Source organism: Aquarana catesbeiana, linkage group LG02 (assembly GCF_042186555.1).
Source record: "Aquarana catesbeiana isolate 2022-GZ linkage group LG02, ASM4218655v1, whole genome shotgun sequence".
Classification (NCBI taxonomy): Eukaryota; Metazoa; Chordata; class Amphibia; order Anura; family Ranidae; genus Aquarana; species Aquarana catesbeiana.
In genome coordinates this window covers 522,244,143-522,264,540 of record NC_133325.1, presented here as the reverse complement: position 1 = coordinate 522,264,540, position 20,398 = coordinate 522,244,143, and the positions used below count along the sequence as shown (strand labels likewise).

Genomic DNA, 20,398 nt, shown 5'->3' with positions numbered 1-20,398 from the left:
AGTGTCACCCATGAGTGCCCATCAGTGCCGCCTATCAATGCCCATCAGTGCTGCATCAGTGCCACCCATCAGTGCCCATCATCAGTGCCCGCTCATTGGTGCCACCTCATCGGTGCTGCCTTATAAGTGCCTGTCAGTGCCGCCTTATCAGTGCCCATCAGTGAAAGAGAAAACTTACTTATTTACAAAATTTTTTAACAGAAACAAAAGCAAAACTATTTTTTTCAAAATTTTCTGTCTTTTTTTATTTGTTTAGCAAAAAATAAAAACCGCAGAGGTCATAAAATACCACCAGAAGAAAGCTCTATTTGTGGGAACAAAATGATAAAAATTTTGTTCGGGTACAGTGTAGCACGACCGCGCAATTCTTATTCAAAATGCGACAGCGCTGAAAGCTGAAAATTGGTCTGGGCAGGAAGGTGTATAAGTGCCCTGTATTGAAGTGGTTAAAAACCTGTGTATTGTGTTTTATTTTTGACACTTTTAGAAATAGAGCTTTCTTTTGGTGATATTTTATCACCTCTGCGGTTTTTATTTTTTGTGCTATAAACAAAGAAAACCGACAATTTTGAAAAAAACAAAAAAGACAATATTTTTTACTTTTTGCTATAATAAATATCCCCCCCCCCCCCCCCAAAAAAAAAAAGTAAAAAAAAAAAAAAATGAAATTTCTTCATCAGTATTCTGCATATTTTTGGTAAAAAAAAAAATAAAATAAATCGCAATAAGCGTATATTGATTGGTTTGCGCAAAAGTTATAGTGTCTACAAAATAGGGGATAGATTTATGCCCTTTTGATTATTTATCTTTTACTACTAATGGCAGCGATCTGCGATTTTTAGCGGGACTGCGACATTGCGGTGGACAGATCGGACACTTTTGTGGGACCATTGACATTTATACAGAGATCAGCGCTTAAAATAGCCATTGATTACTGTATAAATGTCACTGGCATGGAAGGGGTTAACACTAGGGGACGATCAAGGGGTTAAGTGTTCCCTAGGGAGGTGTTTCTAACTGTGGGAGCAGTGTACTGACTTGAGGAGGAGAGAGATCGTGGTTTGTAATCACTAGGAACAGCAGATCTCTCGCTACACCCGTCAGAAAGGGGATCTGTTTGTTTACATACACAGATCCACATTCTGCCTCTCTGTGGAGTGATCACGGGTGGCCGGCAGACAGCGTGGCCACCAGCCACGTGTATTGGCTCTAGCGGCGCGCGCACCCCCATCGCTCTTAAATTGGCCAACGTACCAAGCAGGTAAAAGGTCTAGAGTTGATTCTAAGTGTGGTATTTGCATTTGTAATCTATTGCTGTGAACCTACATCATGTGTTCAAAGGAGCTGTCCATGCAAGTGGAACAGGCCATTGTGAGGCTTCAAAAACAATTCTATCAGAGAGACAGCAGCAACATTAAGAGTGGCCAAATCAACAGTTTACATACCCTGGTGAGTTTGGCCTTATAACATTCACACAAGTTGACACAAAGGGGTTTGAATGGCTATTAAAGGTAACCATCCTCACCTGTGATGTGTTTGCTTGTAATTAGTGTGTGCATAAAAGGTCAATGATTTTCTGGACTCCTGACAGAGCCTTCTTTCTTTCATCCAGTGCTGCAATGACATTCTGAGTCATGAGGAAAGCAAAAGAGTTATCAAAAGATCTGCGGGAAAGGGTAGTTAAACTGTATAAAATAGGAAAGGGATATAAAATGATATCCAAGGAATTGAGAATGACAATCAGCAGTGTTTAAACTCTAATCAAAGGCTGTTGTGTGTGCAGTGTGCCCCCCCTGTCAGATCATTGTCATAAGTTGCAGGCTAACCACTCACCTGCTCCATCTTACCAAACCCTTGCCCTTTAGATTCATGGGCCCTAAGAACCGGGCCAAAAACTCACCCACACCAAGCCACCCACCCCCTGTAATGGCTGCACAGCCTGACCCTTCTCTCATAGGGAGGTTGCAGGCCCTGCTGGCTGAACTAGCTATGGAGCCTGAGACTGCCCCCTCCTCCCAGGATAGCACTGCAGTGATCCTGGTCACCACTGAACATAGCAAAACCTCCATGCTAGTGAGAATCGACCACCTTGCAGAAGAATGAATTCTCATTAAAAACGACCTGGATAAAATCAAGAGGTAGGCTGACTGAATCAGAATTTCTGCTACTGAAGATCCTACAGCTACCCACACCAACACCATAGCGGATTTGCAACGCACGGTGCAACTGCTTGTCGCTAAATCCGATGACGGGGAAAACAGGGCGAGACGCAACAACGTCCGAGTCCTTGGTCTCCCAGAGGGGGAAGAGGGCGACCGACTGGCAGAGTTCGCAGAAGAGCTCTTCAAGAAACTGCTAGGCCTCGTGGATGTCTCCCTGACCTATGTCGTTGAGCGCGCCCACCGTGTACCCAACCCTTCCGGGTCCTCTTCCTTAACTTCACGGACCGCGACAGGATCCTCTCCGAAGCTCGCAAAAACCCCTCACTTCTTTACGGCAACTCCTTGGTCCTACTGTTCCCGGATTTCTCGGCTGAGCTGTAGCGTAAGAGAAAGTCCTTTAATGAGGTCCGTAAGCACCTACATGAAAAGGACAATAAATACAGCATGTATACCAGCTTTCTCCGGGTCCCTCACAATGGCATGGTCAGGTTCTTCAACTCCCTGGCCGATGTGGATGACTGGTTGAAGAAGAGCATTGTCTCTACATCTTGCCTCTGCCACACATTTGGATCTAAATTCACTGGCAGGGAGGATCTTTGAGTCTGGAGACAAAAACAGCAAACTCCTGTCGAATCTAGTTGCAGACTCTAAAATGCAGACAGTGGTGTCAGAAGTCTGTGGTTTGGATGGTCAGGTGATCTCTGCTCCCAAGCTAATTCTAAATGAATTCAGATCCTTCTATGAAAACGTATACAGGGCAGCCCCTGGCTGGCCTGAAGACCGGCGTAAGGAATTTTTGCAATCCTTGCATCTACCCACTCTTTCGCAGGAGGATCTTGAATTTTTGGAGAAAGATTTTACCACCAAGGAGATAGAGGTGCTCATTCCCCAGTGGTAAAACACCGGGACCAGACGGCCTACCTGGTGAATGGTACCGAATGTATGCCTCATTAATTGCACCAAAACTGTTGAAGGTCTTTTCTGAATGTAAAAAAACAAATGTCCTTGCCCCTGTCTATGTATCAGGCACATATAGTCCTCATCCCTAAGCCCGGCAAAGACAAATCCCACTGTGCTTCCTATAAGCTCATCTCTTTGCTAAACTATGACCTCAAGATCTTGACAAAAATATTAGCAACCAGGCTGCGGACGATTCTCCCATCTCTGATTAATATAGACCAGACTGGTTTCATGCCAGGGAAATCAACAGATATAAATTTATGTAGTGTGTTTACACATTTTCAGCTTCCTGAGTCCTCCACTAGGGTAATGGTTACACTAGACATTGAAAAGGCGTTTGATTTGGTGGCATGGCCTTTTGTCTTCGTTTCTAGAAGTCATGGGTTTCGGAGAAGAATTCCGCAGGTGGATTGACATTTTATATAAAGATCTGATAGCACAGATAAAACTTAATGTTGCTCTATCAGCGCCCTTTTTTGTTGGAAGAGGTACGAGGCAAGGTTGTCCACTGTCACCGGCTCTCTTTGCTCTGATGATGGAGCAACTTGTCTTGGCCCTCAGACAAGCGGACAGGGTAAGGGGCATATAAGTGGGATCCATACATGAGAAAGTTGCTTTATACGCAGATGACCTTGTTCTTTTCTTAAATGACCCTGCCCAGTCCCTTCAAGAGACGCTGGCCATTCCTTCCAATTTCACTAGCTGCTCGGGACTCAAGGCAAACTGGGACAAATCCCAAATTTTACCGATAGATAATCCCGTGAAGGATGTAGCAGATCCCAACCTCCCTTTACTATGGACAGACAAAATGAAATACCTAGGTATTTATATCTCCGCATCTACCTCCGACTACTATACTCTTAACTTGGAGCCACCGCTACAAATGACGAGGGCAAGACTGAAGGCATAGGCACATTTCCCCATCTCTAATTGGGAGAATTAATTTATTCAATATGAAGCTTCTGCCTGCCTTTCTCTATGTTCTCAGACGTGCCCCTGTCTGGATACCAAAAAAAGTATTTCGCCCCATAAACACCATTTTACTATCTTTTCTCTGGGGCACTGGTCACCTGAGATTTACGCTGAGAGTGCTACAGAGACCTTGGGGAGAGGGAGGTCTGGCTTGTCCTGACCTCCATTCCTATTTTGTAGCTGCCCTGTTATCCCACATTCACAACTGGCTGGTCTCAGATGAGTCCAACGTGGCAGTGGTCCTGGAAGCAGCATGTGTGAGGTCTTATAAAGTGCTACAAAACTTACTTTACCAGGGTCCCAGCCCTCCCTTCCCTCTTACAACGACAATGAGAGCACTCCTGAGAGCGTGGTCAGTGGAAAATTCAATGCGCCCCATGCCTCCTGGACACATCTCCCCACATAACCCTCTTTAGTTTAACCTGCAACTGTCAGAATTAGGGTCCATACCCGATCCCAGCGTATGGGCATGCAAGGGCAAATATATAAATCAGATCTGTTTTGAGGGCCGACTACAGTCATTTGATAGGTTGAAACAATATAACTTACCTAATTCACATTTGTTTAGGTTCTTGCAGCTTAGACATGCCTTTAACACTCAGTTTGAAAATGCACAAGTGGCCTTTTACACCTCGATTAATGGATTAAGCGTTATCTAAGCCTTTATCCACCATATATAAAGCGTTACTCCCTAACGTTCACACGGGCCTAGAAAACCTTAAGGCGAAGTGGGTGGTAGATTTCCCTACACTAGATACAGAAGATTGGGAGGAAATGTGGGAGTGTCCCTTTTCACAGCTAGTATCAGCTAGAGATAGATTAGTGCAATTCAAAATACTACATAACTTGTATTACACGCCACTGTGCCTACACAAAATATATCCATTTTTTCCAGCTTCTTGCTGGAGATGCGACTCACCCTCAGAGGATTTCATTCTTTTTTTTTTAAACTGTCCTCAGATTAAAATCGTTTGGGCTGAGGTCACCAACTTTATTTTGACTGTCACCACCATTCCAGTGCGATTGTCTGTGGAGGCGTGTCTGTTGGGACTTGTAGAACCACTGGCCCCTCGTCGGGCAATCAGAACCCTGCTAGCATTATTACTTTCTTATGCCGTAAATCTGTAGTACTCCGATGGAAGGCTTCGTCCGCACCCTCAATACATATTTGGAAGAGGTTAGTGAACTCGGCTCTGCCACTATACAAGACCACCTTACCTGTTGCGCGGCTGTGCCAAAAAATTCCACAAAATATGGGACATCTGGACGGAATCCATATCCACTAATGTAGACTCGATTGACGATTAGTAATCATCTATTAAGTACCTGTAATGGCTCAAGTGGCATCTCTGAACTTATATGCTTCCTTGGGTTGCTCTGTCAATAGTTATTGGGGGGGGGGGGTGTAATGTCTACTTAATAATAATAATTAAAGTAAGCTCTGTAGAGTATCTGTGGAAATAGAGGATTGCTTTAGATAACCTGCACAGGTGGTTGAGCTTACAGTAGTTAGTCATTTTAATACATACATATACACACATATATATATATATATATATATATATATATATATATATATATATTTATATTGTTTTTTTTTGTTTTGTAGTTGTGTGTGTGACCGAGCCTGGGTATGCCCAATAGGCTCTGTATTGTATTGTATTTTACCTTGAAATTACAATAAAAACTTAAAAAAAAAAAAAAAAAAAAAAAAAAATCTAATCAAGAAGTGGAAAACGAGGGGTTCTGTTAAGACCAAACCACAGTCAGGTAGAAATGCCAGGAAAATTGTTCGGGATGCAAAGAAAAACCCACAAATAACTTCAGGTGAAATACAGGACTCTCTGAAAACATGTGGTGTGGCTGTTTCAAGATGCACAATAAAGAGGCACTTGAAGAAAGATGGGCTGTATGGTCGATTCGCCAGAAGAAAGCTATTACTATGCAAATGCCACAAAGTATCCTGCTTACAATACGCCAAATAGCACAGAGACAAGCCTCAAACCTTCTGGCACAAAGTCATTTGGAGTGATGAGACCAAAATTGAGCTTTTTGGCCACAACCATAAACCCTACATTTGGAGAGGAGTCAACAAGGCCTATGATGAAAGGTACACCATTCCTACTGTGAAACATGGAGGTGGATTGCTGATGTTTTGGGGATGTGTGAGCTACAAAAGCACAGGAAATTTGTTTAAAATTGATGGCAGGATGAATGCAGTATGTTATCAAAAAATACTGGAGGAACATTTGCATTCCAACATGACAATGATCCAAAACACAAGGCCAAGTTGACCTGTCATTGGCTACAGCAGAATAAAGTGAAGGTTCTGGAGTGGCCATCTCAGTCTCCTGACCTCAATATCATTGAGCCATCTCAAACGTGCAGTTCATGCAATTCAGCCCAGGAATTTACAGGAACTGGAGGCTTTTTGCCAAGAGGAATGGGCAGCTTTACCATCTGAGAAGATAAAGAGCCTCATCCACAAATACCACAAAAGACTTCAAGCTGTCATTGATGTTAAAGGGGGCAATACACGGTATTAACAACTGGGGTATGTAAACTTTTGATCATGGTCTTTTGTGTAGTTTCTGTTGCCATTATGATTTAAAAAGAGTAAGCACAGTTGATTAATAATAAATGGGTTCAGCCAAACACTAACCATGGGTGAAAGAAAAGTTTTTGTGTTATTATTCATATTCTCTGAAAACTGGCCAAGAAATCAAATTCTGCCAGGGTACTTATGAGCACAACTGTATATATGGACCTAACTGTGTATATATATATATATATATATATATATATATATATAAAAAACAACATTCCCTTCCGGTCTAAATCGTGAAGAGCAGCCCTTAGCCATGGAAAATTTGCTCTTAAAATGAAGTGTTTTTATCTTTCTAGTATGTGCTTGTTTACAGCTTACATTAAGCTTAGGCTCACACCAATGCAGTGTGAGTTGAATCCATTTTGCAGTGCATTTTCTAGGAGCAGCTGCAATGCGAGTTGATGTGGTTTAGATTAATTTCTGATGCGTTTTTGATGCGATTTGGATAGAGCCGAGATATCTCTCTCTCTCGCTTTCACACTATAGCACTTGGTACAGGGATGGGAAGTACTGAAGAAAGCAAACACTTGTACAAAATGTGCTGGAATTGTGTTACGTTAGGACAGATAAGCAATCTCCATGCAGTTTCTCTTCAAGTCTATGGAGCTAAAAATCACACCACATAGCACTAAACTCGCACAGCACCCTTTTTAAAATCACATCGGATTCGCATTGCATATACTGTATGTTAATGGCCTCCACAGACACCCAAGTTATTTTACTTGTCATGCAATTCTATGCTTTCTGGAATGGAACAGACATCGCATCAGTGTGAACCAGGGCTAAATGAAATCATGTAAAAGTCACTGCTACCTAGAGGTTCTTTTATATGAACATTAGTAATAAGTGTTGCATGGTTTGAGATTAACAGGTCCAGCAGAGCATAATTTCTAGTTAGGGCCTCTATGAACTGTACCAGAAAATGGTCATGTAATAGGTTTATACATTTCTGCCCTTTTACTGTTCCAGCAGTGCCATTACTCCAGTCAATTTCAGGTTAAAAAAAAATCACCTATTATTATTATCACTATCCCAGCTCATTCTATCTGTGCAAGGAGCTGAATCGCCACCTCTTCATTAACACCGGGCGGCCAGTAATAAATTCAAATAATTAACTTTGAAAAACCCACACCCATAATGCTTCAGCATCATCACACGCTTCTTCAGCAAGGTCCACTTTGAAACTCACTTTGAGATCATGTCTCACATACAGACATGCACAGCCACCTTTTCCTTTAGCCAGGAATATCAGTAGCCCAATTATGTGAAGAATGAAGCCAAGAATCAGCAACGCCAAATAAATCATAGCTCTCTTCATGCACCAAAGCTTCCAACTATCCTATTTTGCTTGGCAGACAATTCACACAGGTAAACACTTTATTTATTGTCACATTTTGACTTGTGTTTTGCATATATTTTTAGTACTACAAACAGTACTACTAATTGCCAATGGTTGTTTTTAACATGGGAAACTTCTCACCTGCCATAATCCTCCCCCCACATTCCACCCTCATTAGTGTCTGACCCCTGACTAATTTGTCTGCTCCAGTATATTATAATTATAACGCCCCCTTTAATCCTAGTTTAAATACTCTACCAGCTCTCCCAAAAACCTTTCTCCTAGCACAGTAGACCCCCTTTCATTTAGGTGCAAACCATCTTGTACTCCAATGAAAAGTCAGCCCAGTGTGCCACAAACTTACATCCTTCTTTCTTGCACCAGGTCTTGAGCCATGCATTCAGTTCTCTAAGCTCCATGTCTTTCTTGTGTTGTGCATGGCACAAGAAATATTCTAGAGGATATAACCTTGGAGGTCCTTCCTATTAACTTGCACATTAATTTTCTTTTTTGATTTTTATTGATTCTTAAGGATTCTCCATCTTCCATGTATTCCGTATTTGGTTCCATCGTGGACCAATACAGCTGGGTCATGCCCAAGACTTTTTATTAAATTATCACCTATTCCACTACATGCTGAACCTGGCACCAAGGAGACAGCAAATCATTTGGTTGAGTTGATCCTGGCAACTATTTTATCAGTCCTTTTGATTATAAAATCCCTGATTACCAACCGTCTAGGTCTCCCTGCATTCCCATCACCACCCCTACTAGAAGGGCTGCTCTGCTGGCTGTTAGGAGTAGCAGTGCCATCTACTTTAATGTACTGAATTTTAGAGACAACTAAGATTTTTGGGGAGAAGTTGAAGCCCTTTGTAAAACTTAGGCATAAGATCCAATGGGGCCTCCTGGGACTCCCCAACATCTGAAAGTACAGTGTATGCTTCTTTGATCCCTGCAGTCAAATAGAGTAATATATAGTCAAATAGATAGACAGACAGAGAGAAATATAAAACTAACTGTAATTATAAAAGAGCATTGTACTGCATAAACAAATACATTAACAAGTACTTGTCTTAAACCAAACACCTGATTATTGACACTATAATCCATGTAAGCATGTGTTCAAAGAAATTACATCTCTGCATATAGCATACATTCAACAAGTACTTTTTTGTAAAGACAAAAACAAATTCAAGGCAAAAAGGGGTCTTGCAATTTACACAGAGAAATGATCACAGCGGTAAGGAAAACAAAGATGGTACTATTCTTAAACCAAACATTGTGGGCATTAAGCAACCATCTGCTTAATGACATTATAATGCATGTATGAAAAAGAACAGACATTGATGCTCTTGCTTAAATAGCATTCTTTTTTTAATCCAATTTCCCAAAGGCCAGACTTTAATAATATTTACAGCATTTCTATGGTATTTATGTGAAGGAAATATGCATTCTTCCATTACATATAACTTGTAAGTTTCTCAAATAATACTGAAATAATTGTGCCCCCCCCCCCCCCCCCCCCCATGATCTTCTAAAGTCATACACAGGTGCCCACCTGCGTTGAATGGTTTAAGAGCAGTGTGCGAGGGTACAACATCTGCGTGAAGCCAGGGGCACAGGAAGCAGAAGTGATATCTGCACTGATTAGTACTGCCCTTACCTGTCAGTACTTGTGGCAGCTCATTCTGAGCTTTGCCTTTCATTGCAGCCTCCAGAGACATGCCCCTGTCACCCTTGCAGGTTTTCGGATTAAATTGAGAGTCTTTCTCTTTACCTTTAGCTCCTTTAGGCCGTCCTGACTGCTTCTTCTTGGATTTACTGTCCCCCTTCACGCCCAGTAGAGGATGAACTTCTGACAGTGAGCAAAGTAAACAAAAAAGACGAAAATCGTTCAATCAGAAAAAATTTGGATAAATTAACATTTTAGATTATTAACATACAATACTACAAGCTCAGAATCAGAGTTCAGGTGACATATACCAGGACTTAACAGTAATTATAGATTTACGTATAAAGTGTTCTCAATCATTTTGTTTTTACACATTTTAACACACCAAAGATGCATTTCAGAATAACACGGCGTAAAGCATCAATCTTTCATTGCAAGATCAAGCTGATAACAGCTTTTACACTTCATACAGTGCATCCGGTGAGTAATCACAGCACTTCACTTTTTTATGTTTTTTTATTGGGTTTTTTTTGTAAAAATTTGCAAAGATTTCAAACAAACTTCTTTCAAGTTGTCATTATGGGGTATTGTTTGTAGAATTTTGAGGAAAAATTAAAGTTACGTACCGGTAACGTCTTTTCCAGTAGTCTTTCAGGACAGCCACCATGAGAGATAGTCTCCTCCTCTTCCTCTAGGAAACACTGCGCCAGCCCATAAATTCTTACTTCCCCCTGCCAGACCTCAGTATATTCCAAGATTACCTCCGGTCAGCTGGGGAGACACAAGAACACATTAATAACATACTATCCCATATCATTATCATGCTGCGTTCTGGTCTTTTATAAGACACCCCAAAATTTCAGGTGGGTAACTAGGGCTGTCCTGAAAGACTACTGGAAAAGACGTTACCGGTACGTAACTTTAATTTTTCCCCTTCGTCTTTCAGGACAGCCACCATGAGAGGATGGACGAGCACTTACCAGTTAGGGTGGGACTACAGCTTGCAATACCTTTCGCCCAAAGGCTTGCTCACTAGCCGACACCAGGTCCACTCTGTAGTGCTTTACGAAAGTGGAATAGCTGGACCATGTTGCAGCCCTGCATATTTGCTCTGGCGTTGCTCCAGCCTTTTCTGCCTGAGAAGCTGCCATAGCTCTGGTAGAGTGTGCCCTTATACCCATTGGGATTTCTTTCCCTGCTAATGTATAGGCCTGGCCAATGGTTACTCTGAGCCATCTGGCAATAGTGCGTCGAGACGCTTTGCATCCTTTTCTGGCCCCAGAAAACAAAACAAATAAAGAGTCTGACTTTCTAAACATCTTGGTCAGCTCTAGGTACTGAAGAATACATCTCCTTACGTCCAAAGAATTAAATTTTAATTCCCTTTCCCCCGAGGGGTTGGGACAAAATGAGGGTAGAACTACCTCCTGACTTCTGTGGAAACCAGAAGCCACCTTAGGTAAAAATGCTGGATCAGTCTTGAAGATGATCCGATCTGGAAAAATAACGCAAAAAGGAGGTCTAACAGATAAGGCCTCAATCTCACTGACTCTCCTGGCAGTTGTCACTGCTACCAAAAAAACTGTTTTTAACGTAAGATCCTTTAGTAGACATCCTTCTAAAGGTTCAAAGGGGGTTCCCGTCAGGCCCTGTAAAACTAAAGATAGGTCCCACTTGGGAAAGGGAGGGCCTTGAACCGGTCTCTGTCTAGACAGAGCCTTAAAGAATCTGACCACCCATGGGTTGGTGGCCAGATGCTTTTCTAAATAAGCACTGAGTGCTGACACCTGACCTTTAAGGGTACTTATGGATAAACCCCTATCTGCCCCGCACTGAAGGAATTCCAACACAGCTGTGGGACTGTGTACCGCAAAGGAGCCTTCTGCACACCATTAATTGAAACGTACCCAGACCTTTTTATAGATCTGGCGTGTTTCCTTCTTCCTGCTGTTGAGGAGGGTGGAGATTAATTTCTCAGAAAAAACCCCTAGCTCTTAGCATACCCTCCTCAGTAGCCAGGCCGCTAACTGCCATTGGTGTACCTGTGGACAGAGGACTGGGCCCTGTGAGAGGAGATCCTCTCGAGGTGGCAGGAATAAGGGAGGTTCGACCGCTAGCTGCTTGAGTACTGAGAACCAAGCCCTCTTTGGCCAATGTGGTGCTAATAGAATCAGGGACGTGTTTTTCATCTGGAACTTCCTGAGAACTGCCGGTAATAACGCCGGGGGCGGGAAGGCATAGCAGATTCTGAAATGCCAGTTCTGGATCAATGCGTCGACCCCGCGTGCCCCCCTCCCCTCTGTATAGGGAGAAATAACAAGGGGCGTTCGCGTTATTTTTTGACGCGAACAAATCTACTTCTGGAGGACCCCATTTCTCTGAAATGAGATTGAAAACATCCTGGTTGAGGATCCAATCGCCCTCTCTCAGTTTGGTTCGGCTGAGAAAGTCTGCTATCACATTCTTTTCTCTTCTCAGGAAGACTGCTAAAAGTGAGAGAGTGTGAGTCTCGGCCCAGTTCAGAATGTCTGATGCTAAGGCCAACAGGACTCCGCTTCTCGTGCCGCCCTGTTTGTTTACATAGGCCACGGCGGACGAGTTGTCCGACCGCACCTGAACATGGTGGCCCTGTAGCTCCTTTTTGAAGAACCTGAGTGCTAGCCCGATTGCCCTCAGCTCCTTCCAATTGGACGACCTTCTTAGTTCGTCGCCCTCCCAGGTGCCCTGTGCTAAAAGGGAACCCAGATGCGCCCCCCAACCTTTGCCGCTTGCGTCTGTGGTTACCACCTGAGAAACTGGGATGAACCACAGACGACCCTGCGACAAGTTTGAGACCTTCCTCCACCACCAGAGGGATCTCTTTACTTGGGGTGGAACCTGTACCAAGGTGTCCAGATCTTTCTGACTGTGATCCCACACCCTTAGGACAAAGGACTGTAAGGGACGAAAGTGCAGACCTGCCCACTGCACTGCTGGGAGGGTAGCGGTTAATAGTCCCAGGGCCGACATCAGAACTCTTATGGAGACCTGACTGCTGCACTGGAGAACAGCCACTGCCCTGTCCAGTTTTTGTACTTTTTCTGCTGGAAGAAACACTCTCAGTAGCATTGAGTCCAACAGATAGCCTAAGTACGTGATGCGCTGAGAGGGAATCGAACTGGATTTCTCCAAGTTCATTAGCCACCCTAGACCTGTAAGAACCCTCTTTGTTAGTTCTAGATCTCTGACGAACTGCAGTGGACACGGTGCAAATAGGAGCAGGTCGTCCAGATATGCTATCACTGATATTCCCTGGAGCCGAAGAAAGGCCATCACCTCCGCCAAGACCTTGGTGAAAATGCGGGGCGAGGAGGATAGCCCGAAAGGCAGCGCCTGAAACTGTAGATGTACCGTTGTTCCACCTATGTCTACTGCTAGCCGAAGAAACCTCTGCGAGGCTTCTGTTATAGGAATGTGTAGATACGCGTCCCTTAGGTCCAGCGATACCGTAAAGCAGTTGTGGGGCAACAGGGCTCTGACTATGAAAATTGTCTCCATACGGAATCTTCTGTATGTCACTGACATGTTCAGGGGCTTTAAATTCAGAATCAGTCTGAATTTCCCTGTGGGTTTCCTCACTACGAAGATGTGTGAATAGAAACCCTCTCCCTCCTCGGCCCTTGGAACTCTGAGAACCACATTTTGATCTACCAGATCTTTTAGTGCTTCCAACAGAGCCTCGGCTTTTGCCGTACACCTGGGTAGGTGCGTGACAAGAAATCTCCGTAGAGGAGGATTTGTGAATTAGATACGGTACCCCCTTCTTATAACCCCTAGGATAAAGCGATTGGGGGATATTGCCTCCCACTGTGGGAGGAAGGCCCCCAGTCTTCCCCCCACCGTGGTTGGGGAGTCATTGGCTTTTACGGGGCTGTTCAGGAGGGCGAAAAATCGCCCCTCCCCTGCCCTTGCCTTTTTGACCCCAAAATTTCTTTTGCCCTTCCGGCTTTGGAGTTTCTTTACGTTTTTGCGGACGAAACCCCTTCTTTGTTTGTGTAGGGCTTTTCCGCTTAACCGGGAAGGATTTCTTCCTGTCTGCTGTGCGGTCCAAGACGGTCTCTAACCCTGGGCCGAAGAGAAGGTCTCCCGTTAACGGTATCCCGCACAACTTGACCTTAGAGGCGCTATCGCCCGGCCAAGTTTTTAGCCAGAGGGCTCTCCTGGCCGAATTGGCCAGAGCCGCTGATCTGGCCGACATACGGACTGATTCTGCCGAGGCATCAGCTATGTAGGCGATACCCCGCAGAATCGTAGGGAAAGAAGATAGAATGGTTTCTTTTGCCGTTCCAGCTTCAATATGCTCTTGGATCTTAGAGAGTCAGTGCTCCAGATTGCGAGCCACTACTGTGACAGCCAACTCAGGTTTTAAGTTACCAATTGTTGAATCCCAAGTCTTTTTGAGGAGAGAGTCTATTCTCTTATCCATGACATCCACCAGGGCCCCCATGTCCTCAAATGCCAGGTCTGTGTGTCTGGAAACCTGGGAGAAGGCGGCATCTAACTTGGGATTTTTATTCCAGATAGATGCAGGATCATCCGAGAACGGAAATCTCCTTTTTAAGGATCTAGAAAAAAAGGGTTTCCTTTCGGGATCTTGCCACTCCTTTTTAATAGTTTCAACCAGTACCTCGTGTACTGGAAAAACTTTCCTCCTTTGTTCCCCCAAGCCCCATTACATTTGGTTATGAAGGGTCAGGGGTTTCCTGTCCTCCTGAATACCGAGGATTGTATAAATAGCCCCTAAGAGGTCCTCTACCTCTTCCAGGGATAATTTATATCTGGAGGATTTCCTGGACTCCCCGTCCTGGTCCTCCCCCTCTGAACCATCCTGGGAATCGGAGGAGGAACTGTCTGGCTGTCTTTGTTCCACTCCGGAAGGCCCTGGAGCTTCCTCTGCCCTAACTGAAGTTGCAGGTTGGGCAGGAGCAGAGCCCTGAGCCTGAGGCGGGGTTGTATCCTGGAGAGCTGGACTAATGGGAGGCTGAAACCTTTCAAATAAGGCTTTAAATGAAGAAAAGGTGGACGAGAGCTCCTTTACCGAGGCTGCAAGTCCTGACTCCTGTTCAGAGTCCCTCTCCTTAACAAGGGAGTCTATGCACTTCCTACACAAGACCTTTGTCCATGCTTCCCCTAATGTGTCCCTGCAAGAGGCACACCTCTTCTTAGAGCTATGTGTAGACTTAGACTTCTCTGTAGCTTTCTGAAATACATGAAAAGGAAAAAACAAACATTTTGTCACTTTTTTTTTTTTTTTTTTTTTTAAAACAAGGATACAACCCTGGGAGTGCACTAGACCCTCCTTAATATGTGGGGATCTGAGCCTCCCTCCCCCTGACCACCCAGGGTGTCTGCCCCCCCATGACAGGAACTATACATGGAGGGACAATCCTAGATAAAGAGTACTCTTCCCCAGGGCACTCTTACCTTAGGAAGGCTGGAGGTAGTGTCCGTTGACTGAGCATCTGCTTCCGACATGACTTGCAGGTGGTTGCTACTACCAAGTCCCACGCTGCCTGTGCGCATCCCAGACTCGTCTCCAGCCTGTGCCTGGCTTCCCTATCAGCTCCCCGACCCGGAACCGGAAGCCGCGGGTCAAAGGCAAGCATTCGCCCTTCCGCCGGAAATGACGTCGCCCGTCGTCCGGCCCGCCTAGTTCCAAAAAAGAAAAAAAGAGAGCGGTCTGTATAATATACAGGAAAGGCGAACGCTTGCATGCTGCGGCCCTGTAGCCGCGATAGGGAACCCCCACAGCCTGAAGCCGCGCTCGGCTAGGAAGTGGTGGCAACAGAACGAGGGGTAAGTCCCCCCCATGCACCTAGGAAGCCCCTGCTCCCATTACTGGCTCCAAAAAATATAAACAACAACCACAGTCACCCTGACTGAGTGGCCCGGTTCCTTGCACAGTGTCTCCCCACCGGAGGAAACACTAATACTGAGGTCTGGCAGGGGGAAGTAAGAATTTATGGGCTGGCGCAGTGTTTCCTAGAGGAAGAGGAGGAGACTATCTCTCATGGTGGCTGTCCTGAAAGACGAAGGGGGAAATAATGAATTTAATTCATTTTGGAATATAACTAACATATCACGTGTTCATAAGTATTCACAGCCTTTGCCATGACACTCAAAATTGAGCTCAGGTGCATCCTGTTTCCACTGATCATCTTTGAGATGTTTCTACAACTTGATTGGAGTCCACCTGTAATAAATTCAGTTGACTGGACATGATTTGGAAAGGCACACACCTGTCTATATAAGGTCCCACAGTTAAAGCGGTTGTATACCTATTTTTTAAACTTTTACCTACAGGTAAGCCTATAATAAGGCTTACCTGTAGGTAAAAAAAATATCTCCTAAACCTGTACGGTTTAGGAGATATTCCCCTCGCAATGAGCTGCTGACTGCAGCGGCGCATGCGCACAGGGGATTCTCAGCTGAAAGCACGGCAGCCGCCGGACCTTGCCAGAAAAGTGCACGCGCGGGAGTGACGACAACGTGGCTCCGGCCACTCACAGGGCCGGAGCCGCGATACCCGGAAGACACGCCGAGGGGAAATGTCAGCTCCCTCGGCGTGGACCGGGTGAGATGTAGGGGTGTGGAATTTAATCGATGCTTCGGGGGTCCCCGATGCAAGAACCCCAAAAAAATCGATGTCGGGTGTGACGTCATCCCGACTTGCCCCGCCCCTCCCGGAAGTGTGCTCCGAACGTCTTTGGCAAAATGGCTTTTGCTATTAAATGCAATTGTAATCCATTCAGTGGTGATCGCTGTATGTGTTTTTTTTTTTTTAAATATATGTAGCTTCATACCTCGTTTTTACTCTGTATATATAACTGTATATCCTCATGTGACTGCTCGGTCCGGCCCGCCCCTCTCCTCTCTGTCTCTCCTGACGTCAGCCCTGCCCGCCTCTCTTTTGATCTGATAGCTAAAGTTGGTGGGCGGGGCTGACTGAGAACTCCCACTGACGTCAGAAGAGACAGAGAAACGTGAGACTGAGAGGAGAGAGATGCGGACCGGACTGAGCAGTCACATGACTTCTCCGCAGGACGTGGAAACCTTGCAAAAAGACCTGAACAAATTAATGGGGTGGGCGACTACATGGCAAATGAGGTTCAATGTAGAAAAATGTAAAATAATGCATTTGGGTGGCAAAAATATGAATGCAATCTATACACTGGGGGGAGAACCTCTGGGGGAATCTAGGATGGAAAAGGACCTGGGGGTCCTAGTAGATGATCGGCTCAGCAATGGCATGCAATGCCAAGCTGCTGCTAACAAAGCAAACAGAATATTGGCATGCATTAAAAGGGGGATCAACTCCAGAGATAAAACGATAATTCTCCCGCTCTACAAGACTCTGGTCCGGCCGCACCTAGAGTATGCGGTCCAGTTCTGGGCACCAGTCCTCAGGAAGGATGTACTGGAAATGGAGCGAGTACAAAGAAGGGCAACAAAGCTAATAAAGGGTCTGGAGGATCTTAGTTATGAGGAAAGGTTGCAAGCACTGAACTTATTCTCTTTGGAGAAGAGACGCTTGAGAGGGGATATGATTTCAATTTACAAATACCGGACTGGTGACCCCACAATAGGGTTAAAACTTTTTCGCAGAAGAGAGTTTAACAAGACTCGTGGCCACTCATTAAAATTAGAAGAAAAGAGGTTTAACCTTAAACTACGTAGAGGGTTCTTTACTGTAAGAGCGGCAAGGATGTGGAATTCCCTTCCACAGGCGGTGGTCTCAGCGGGGAGCACTGATAGCTTCAAGAAACTATTAGATAAGCACCTGAATGACCGCAACATACAGGGATATACAATGTAATACTGACACATAATCACACACATAGGTTGGACTTGATGGACTTGTGTCTTTTTTCAACCTCACCTACTATGTAACTATGTAACTATGACCGGCTCATAAAGCCTACATAAGGGGAATCCTGATCTCAATGGGAACAAAGAGAAAGAAGGAAAGAATAAAAAGAGGGCAAAATTGACAGAAGAAATAAACCTATTGGAGCAAAAAGACACAAAAAGGGAGAGGGCAAGATCAGGAACTGTCACAAGAACTAGTAATAAAAAGAGATGAATTAAAAGAACTATTAGAGCAGGAAATAAGGAAAACCTTCAATAAAACCTCAAAGGAAAGATATCAATGGGGGAATAAAAATAGCAAGTGTCTAGCAAAAAACAAAAACAAAAAAACAATGAACTTCATAGAAAAAATACAAAATAAAAAAGGAAATGATCTATAATACAAAGGACATGATATGAACGACTATACTCAGTAAACCAGAAAGGACAATGGGGTGAGGGGAAAAAAGAAAGAATAAAAGAATATCTAAAAAAAAAAGCTAGGATCCCCTGGATAAAAGAAGAAAAATATCCTTAGAAATGCCAATAACGGTAGAGGAGATTAACCCCTTCCCGCCGACCGTACGCAGATATGCGTACTTGGCTTTCCGGGGTTATACCGGGATGATGCCTGCAGCTGCAGGCATCATCCCAGTACCGTTGTTTAGAGCCGGCGATCGGCTATCCGAGTATAACAACCGATGCGGCTAAAAGCCGCTCGGCTGTTATACCGGAGGAGCAGGAGGGGACATCCCCCCCTCCCGCCGCTCTTACCGGGCCTCCCGTGCGACCGGGAGGCCCGGTGTCCAATCGGGTGCCTTCGGCGGCTGGGGGCGGGCTGGAACGAAGCTGTGGGCGGCTTCGTTCCAGCCTTCTCAATGTAAACGCGGATGCGACGTCATGACGTCACTTCCCATTTACTCGGCTGCCAATGGTGCCGGTTTTAAAAAAAATATACAGTGTTCAGAATCACCGTTTTCGTCGATCTGAATACTTTGAAGTGCAAAGGAGGGATCCCTCCATAAAGAGTACCTGTCACCACCTATTACTGTCACAAGGGATGTTTACATTCCTTTTGACAGCAATAAAAGTAAAAAAAAAAAATTTTTTTTTTTTTAAACACAATTGATAAATTTATAAGTATAAAAATAAATAAAATAAATTAAAAAAAATTTTTTTTTTTTAAAAGCGCCCCCGTCCCCGCGAGCTTGCGCAGCGAAGAAAACGCATACGGAAGTCACGCCCGCATATGTAAACGGTGTTCAAATCACACATGTGAGATATCGCCGCGATCGTCAGAGCGAGAGCAATAATTCTAGCCCTAGACCTCCTCTGTAACTCAAACCTGGTAACCGTAAAAAATGGTTCATAGGTACCGTAGTTTGTCGCCATTTCACGAGTGCGTGCAATTATAAAGGGTGACATGTTTGATATCTATTTACTCGGCGTAACATCATCTTTCACATTATACAAAAAAATTGGGGTAACTTTGCTGTTTGGATTTTTTAAAATTCATGAAAGTGTCCCTTTTCCAAAAATTTGCGTTTAAAACACAGCTGCACAAATAGCGTGTGATATAAAATATTGCAACAATCTCCATTTTATTCTCTAGATTCTCTGCTAAAAAATATATATATAATGTTTGGAAACTCTAAGTAATTTTCTAGCAAAAAATACGGATTTTAACACCAAATTTCAAAAATAGGCTTAGTCATGAAAGGGTTAATCGGGGGTTAAAAGAATCAGCACCAGGAAAAAGTCCAGGGCCAGATGGGTACATGACGTTATACTTAAAAAGATTTAAAGAAATCCTGACCCCAAAACTATGCACATATGAATGGATTGGGAAGGAGGTACAAGATGAGTAAAGAGGCCTTATTGGCATCAATTACCATTATAGCAAAAGAAGGAAAAGATTGAACACTTAGTACTAACTATAGACCTATATCATTGTTAAAGAGGAAGTAAACCCTGATGGGTTTACTTCCTCTTTGTTTCCCTGCAAAGGTAAAGCATAATGGGCTACTATGCATCGCATAATAGCCCATTATGTGTCACTTACCTGACACAGGAGCCTGCGATGTCACCGCTGTCCCCTCTTCCACGAAGCGTCCATCTTCCTTCAGGGTATCGCATGCGCGCAGGAGCCGTCAGTGACGGCATGATCGCCTTCACTAACGGCACGCTCCATCACCGGTGCCGTAGACATCAGTGCCCGTTTTCAGGAAAATAGCTCCTTAACCATGTGGGTTGAGGAGATATTTCTTGCACCTACAGGTAAGCCTTAATCTAGGCTTACCCGTAGGTTAAATTGGTCTGTAAGGGTTTACAGCTACTTTAAACGTGGACACAAAATTGTTCGCAAAAATATTAGCGACAAGGATGGATGCATGATCGCCTTCACTAACGGCACGCTCCATCACCAGTGCCGTAGACATCAGTGCCCGTTTTCAGGAAAATATCTCCTTAACCGTGTGCGTTAAGGAGATATTTCTTGCACCTACAGGTAAGCCTTAATCTAGGCTTACCTGTAGGTTAAATTGGTCTGTAAGGGTTTACAGCCACTTTAAACGTGGACACAAAATTGTTCGCAAAAATATTAGCAACAAGGATGAAAGATTTAATGATGGAACTGAACCATCTCGCACAAGTGGGCTTTGTACTAGGGAGAGAGGAGGGACAACGGGGTAAGAACACTTCTGTTACTCCAAAAAATAAAAGGAGGGAGAGTCTCCGGTCTACTCCTGTCGATAGATGCTGAAAAGGCGTTCGACAGGGTAGACTGGGGATTCTTG

The 20,398-nt window shown here is 44.3% G+C and overlaps 1 protein-coding gene across 2 annotated transcripts in view; it reads right to left on the bottom strand.

The window, feature by feature from the left end:
• The window catches only part of RBBP5 (RB binding protein 5, histone lysine methyltransferase complex subunit), a 156,966-nt gene that overhangs the window by 16,667 nt on the left and 119,901 nt on the right, over nucleotides 1–20,398 (bottom strand). Inside the window, exon 13 of one of the 2 annotated variants that reach the window (XM_073615818.1) lies at nucleotides 9,708–9,899. In XM_073615818.1, coding sequence (XP_073471919.1) covers nucleotides 9,708–9,899 — 192 coding nt within the window. The remainder of the gene's footprint in view (nucleotides 1–9,707; nucleotides 9,900–20,398) is intronic. The other variant, XM_073615819.1, reaches the window with a different exon arrangement.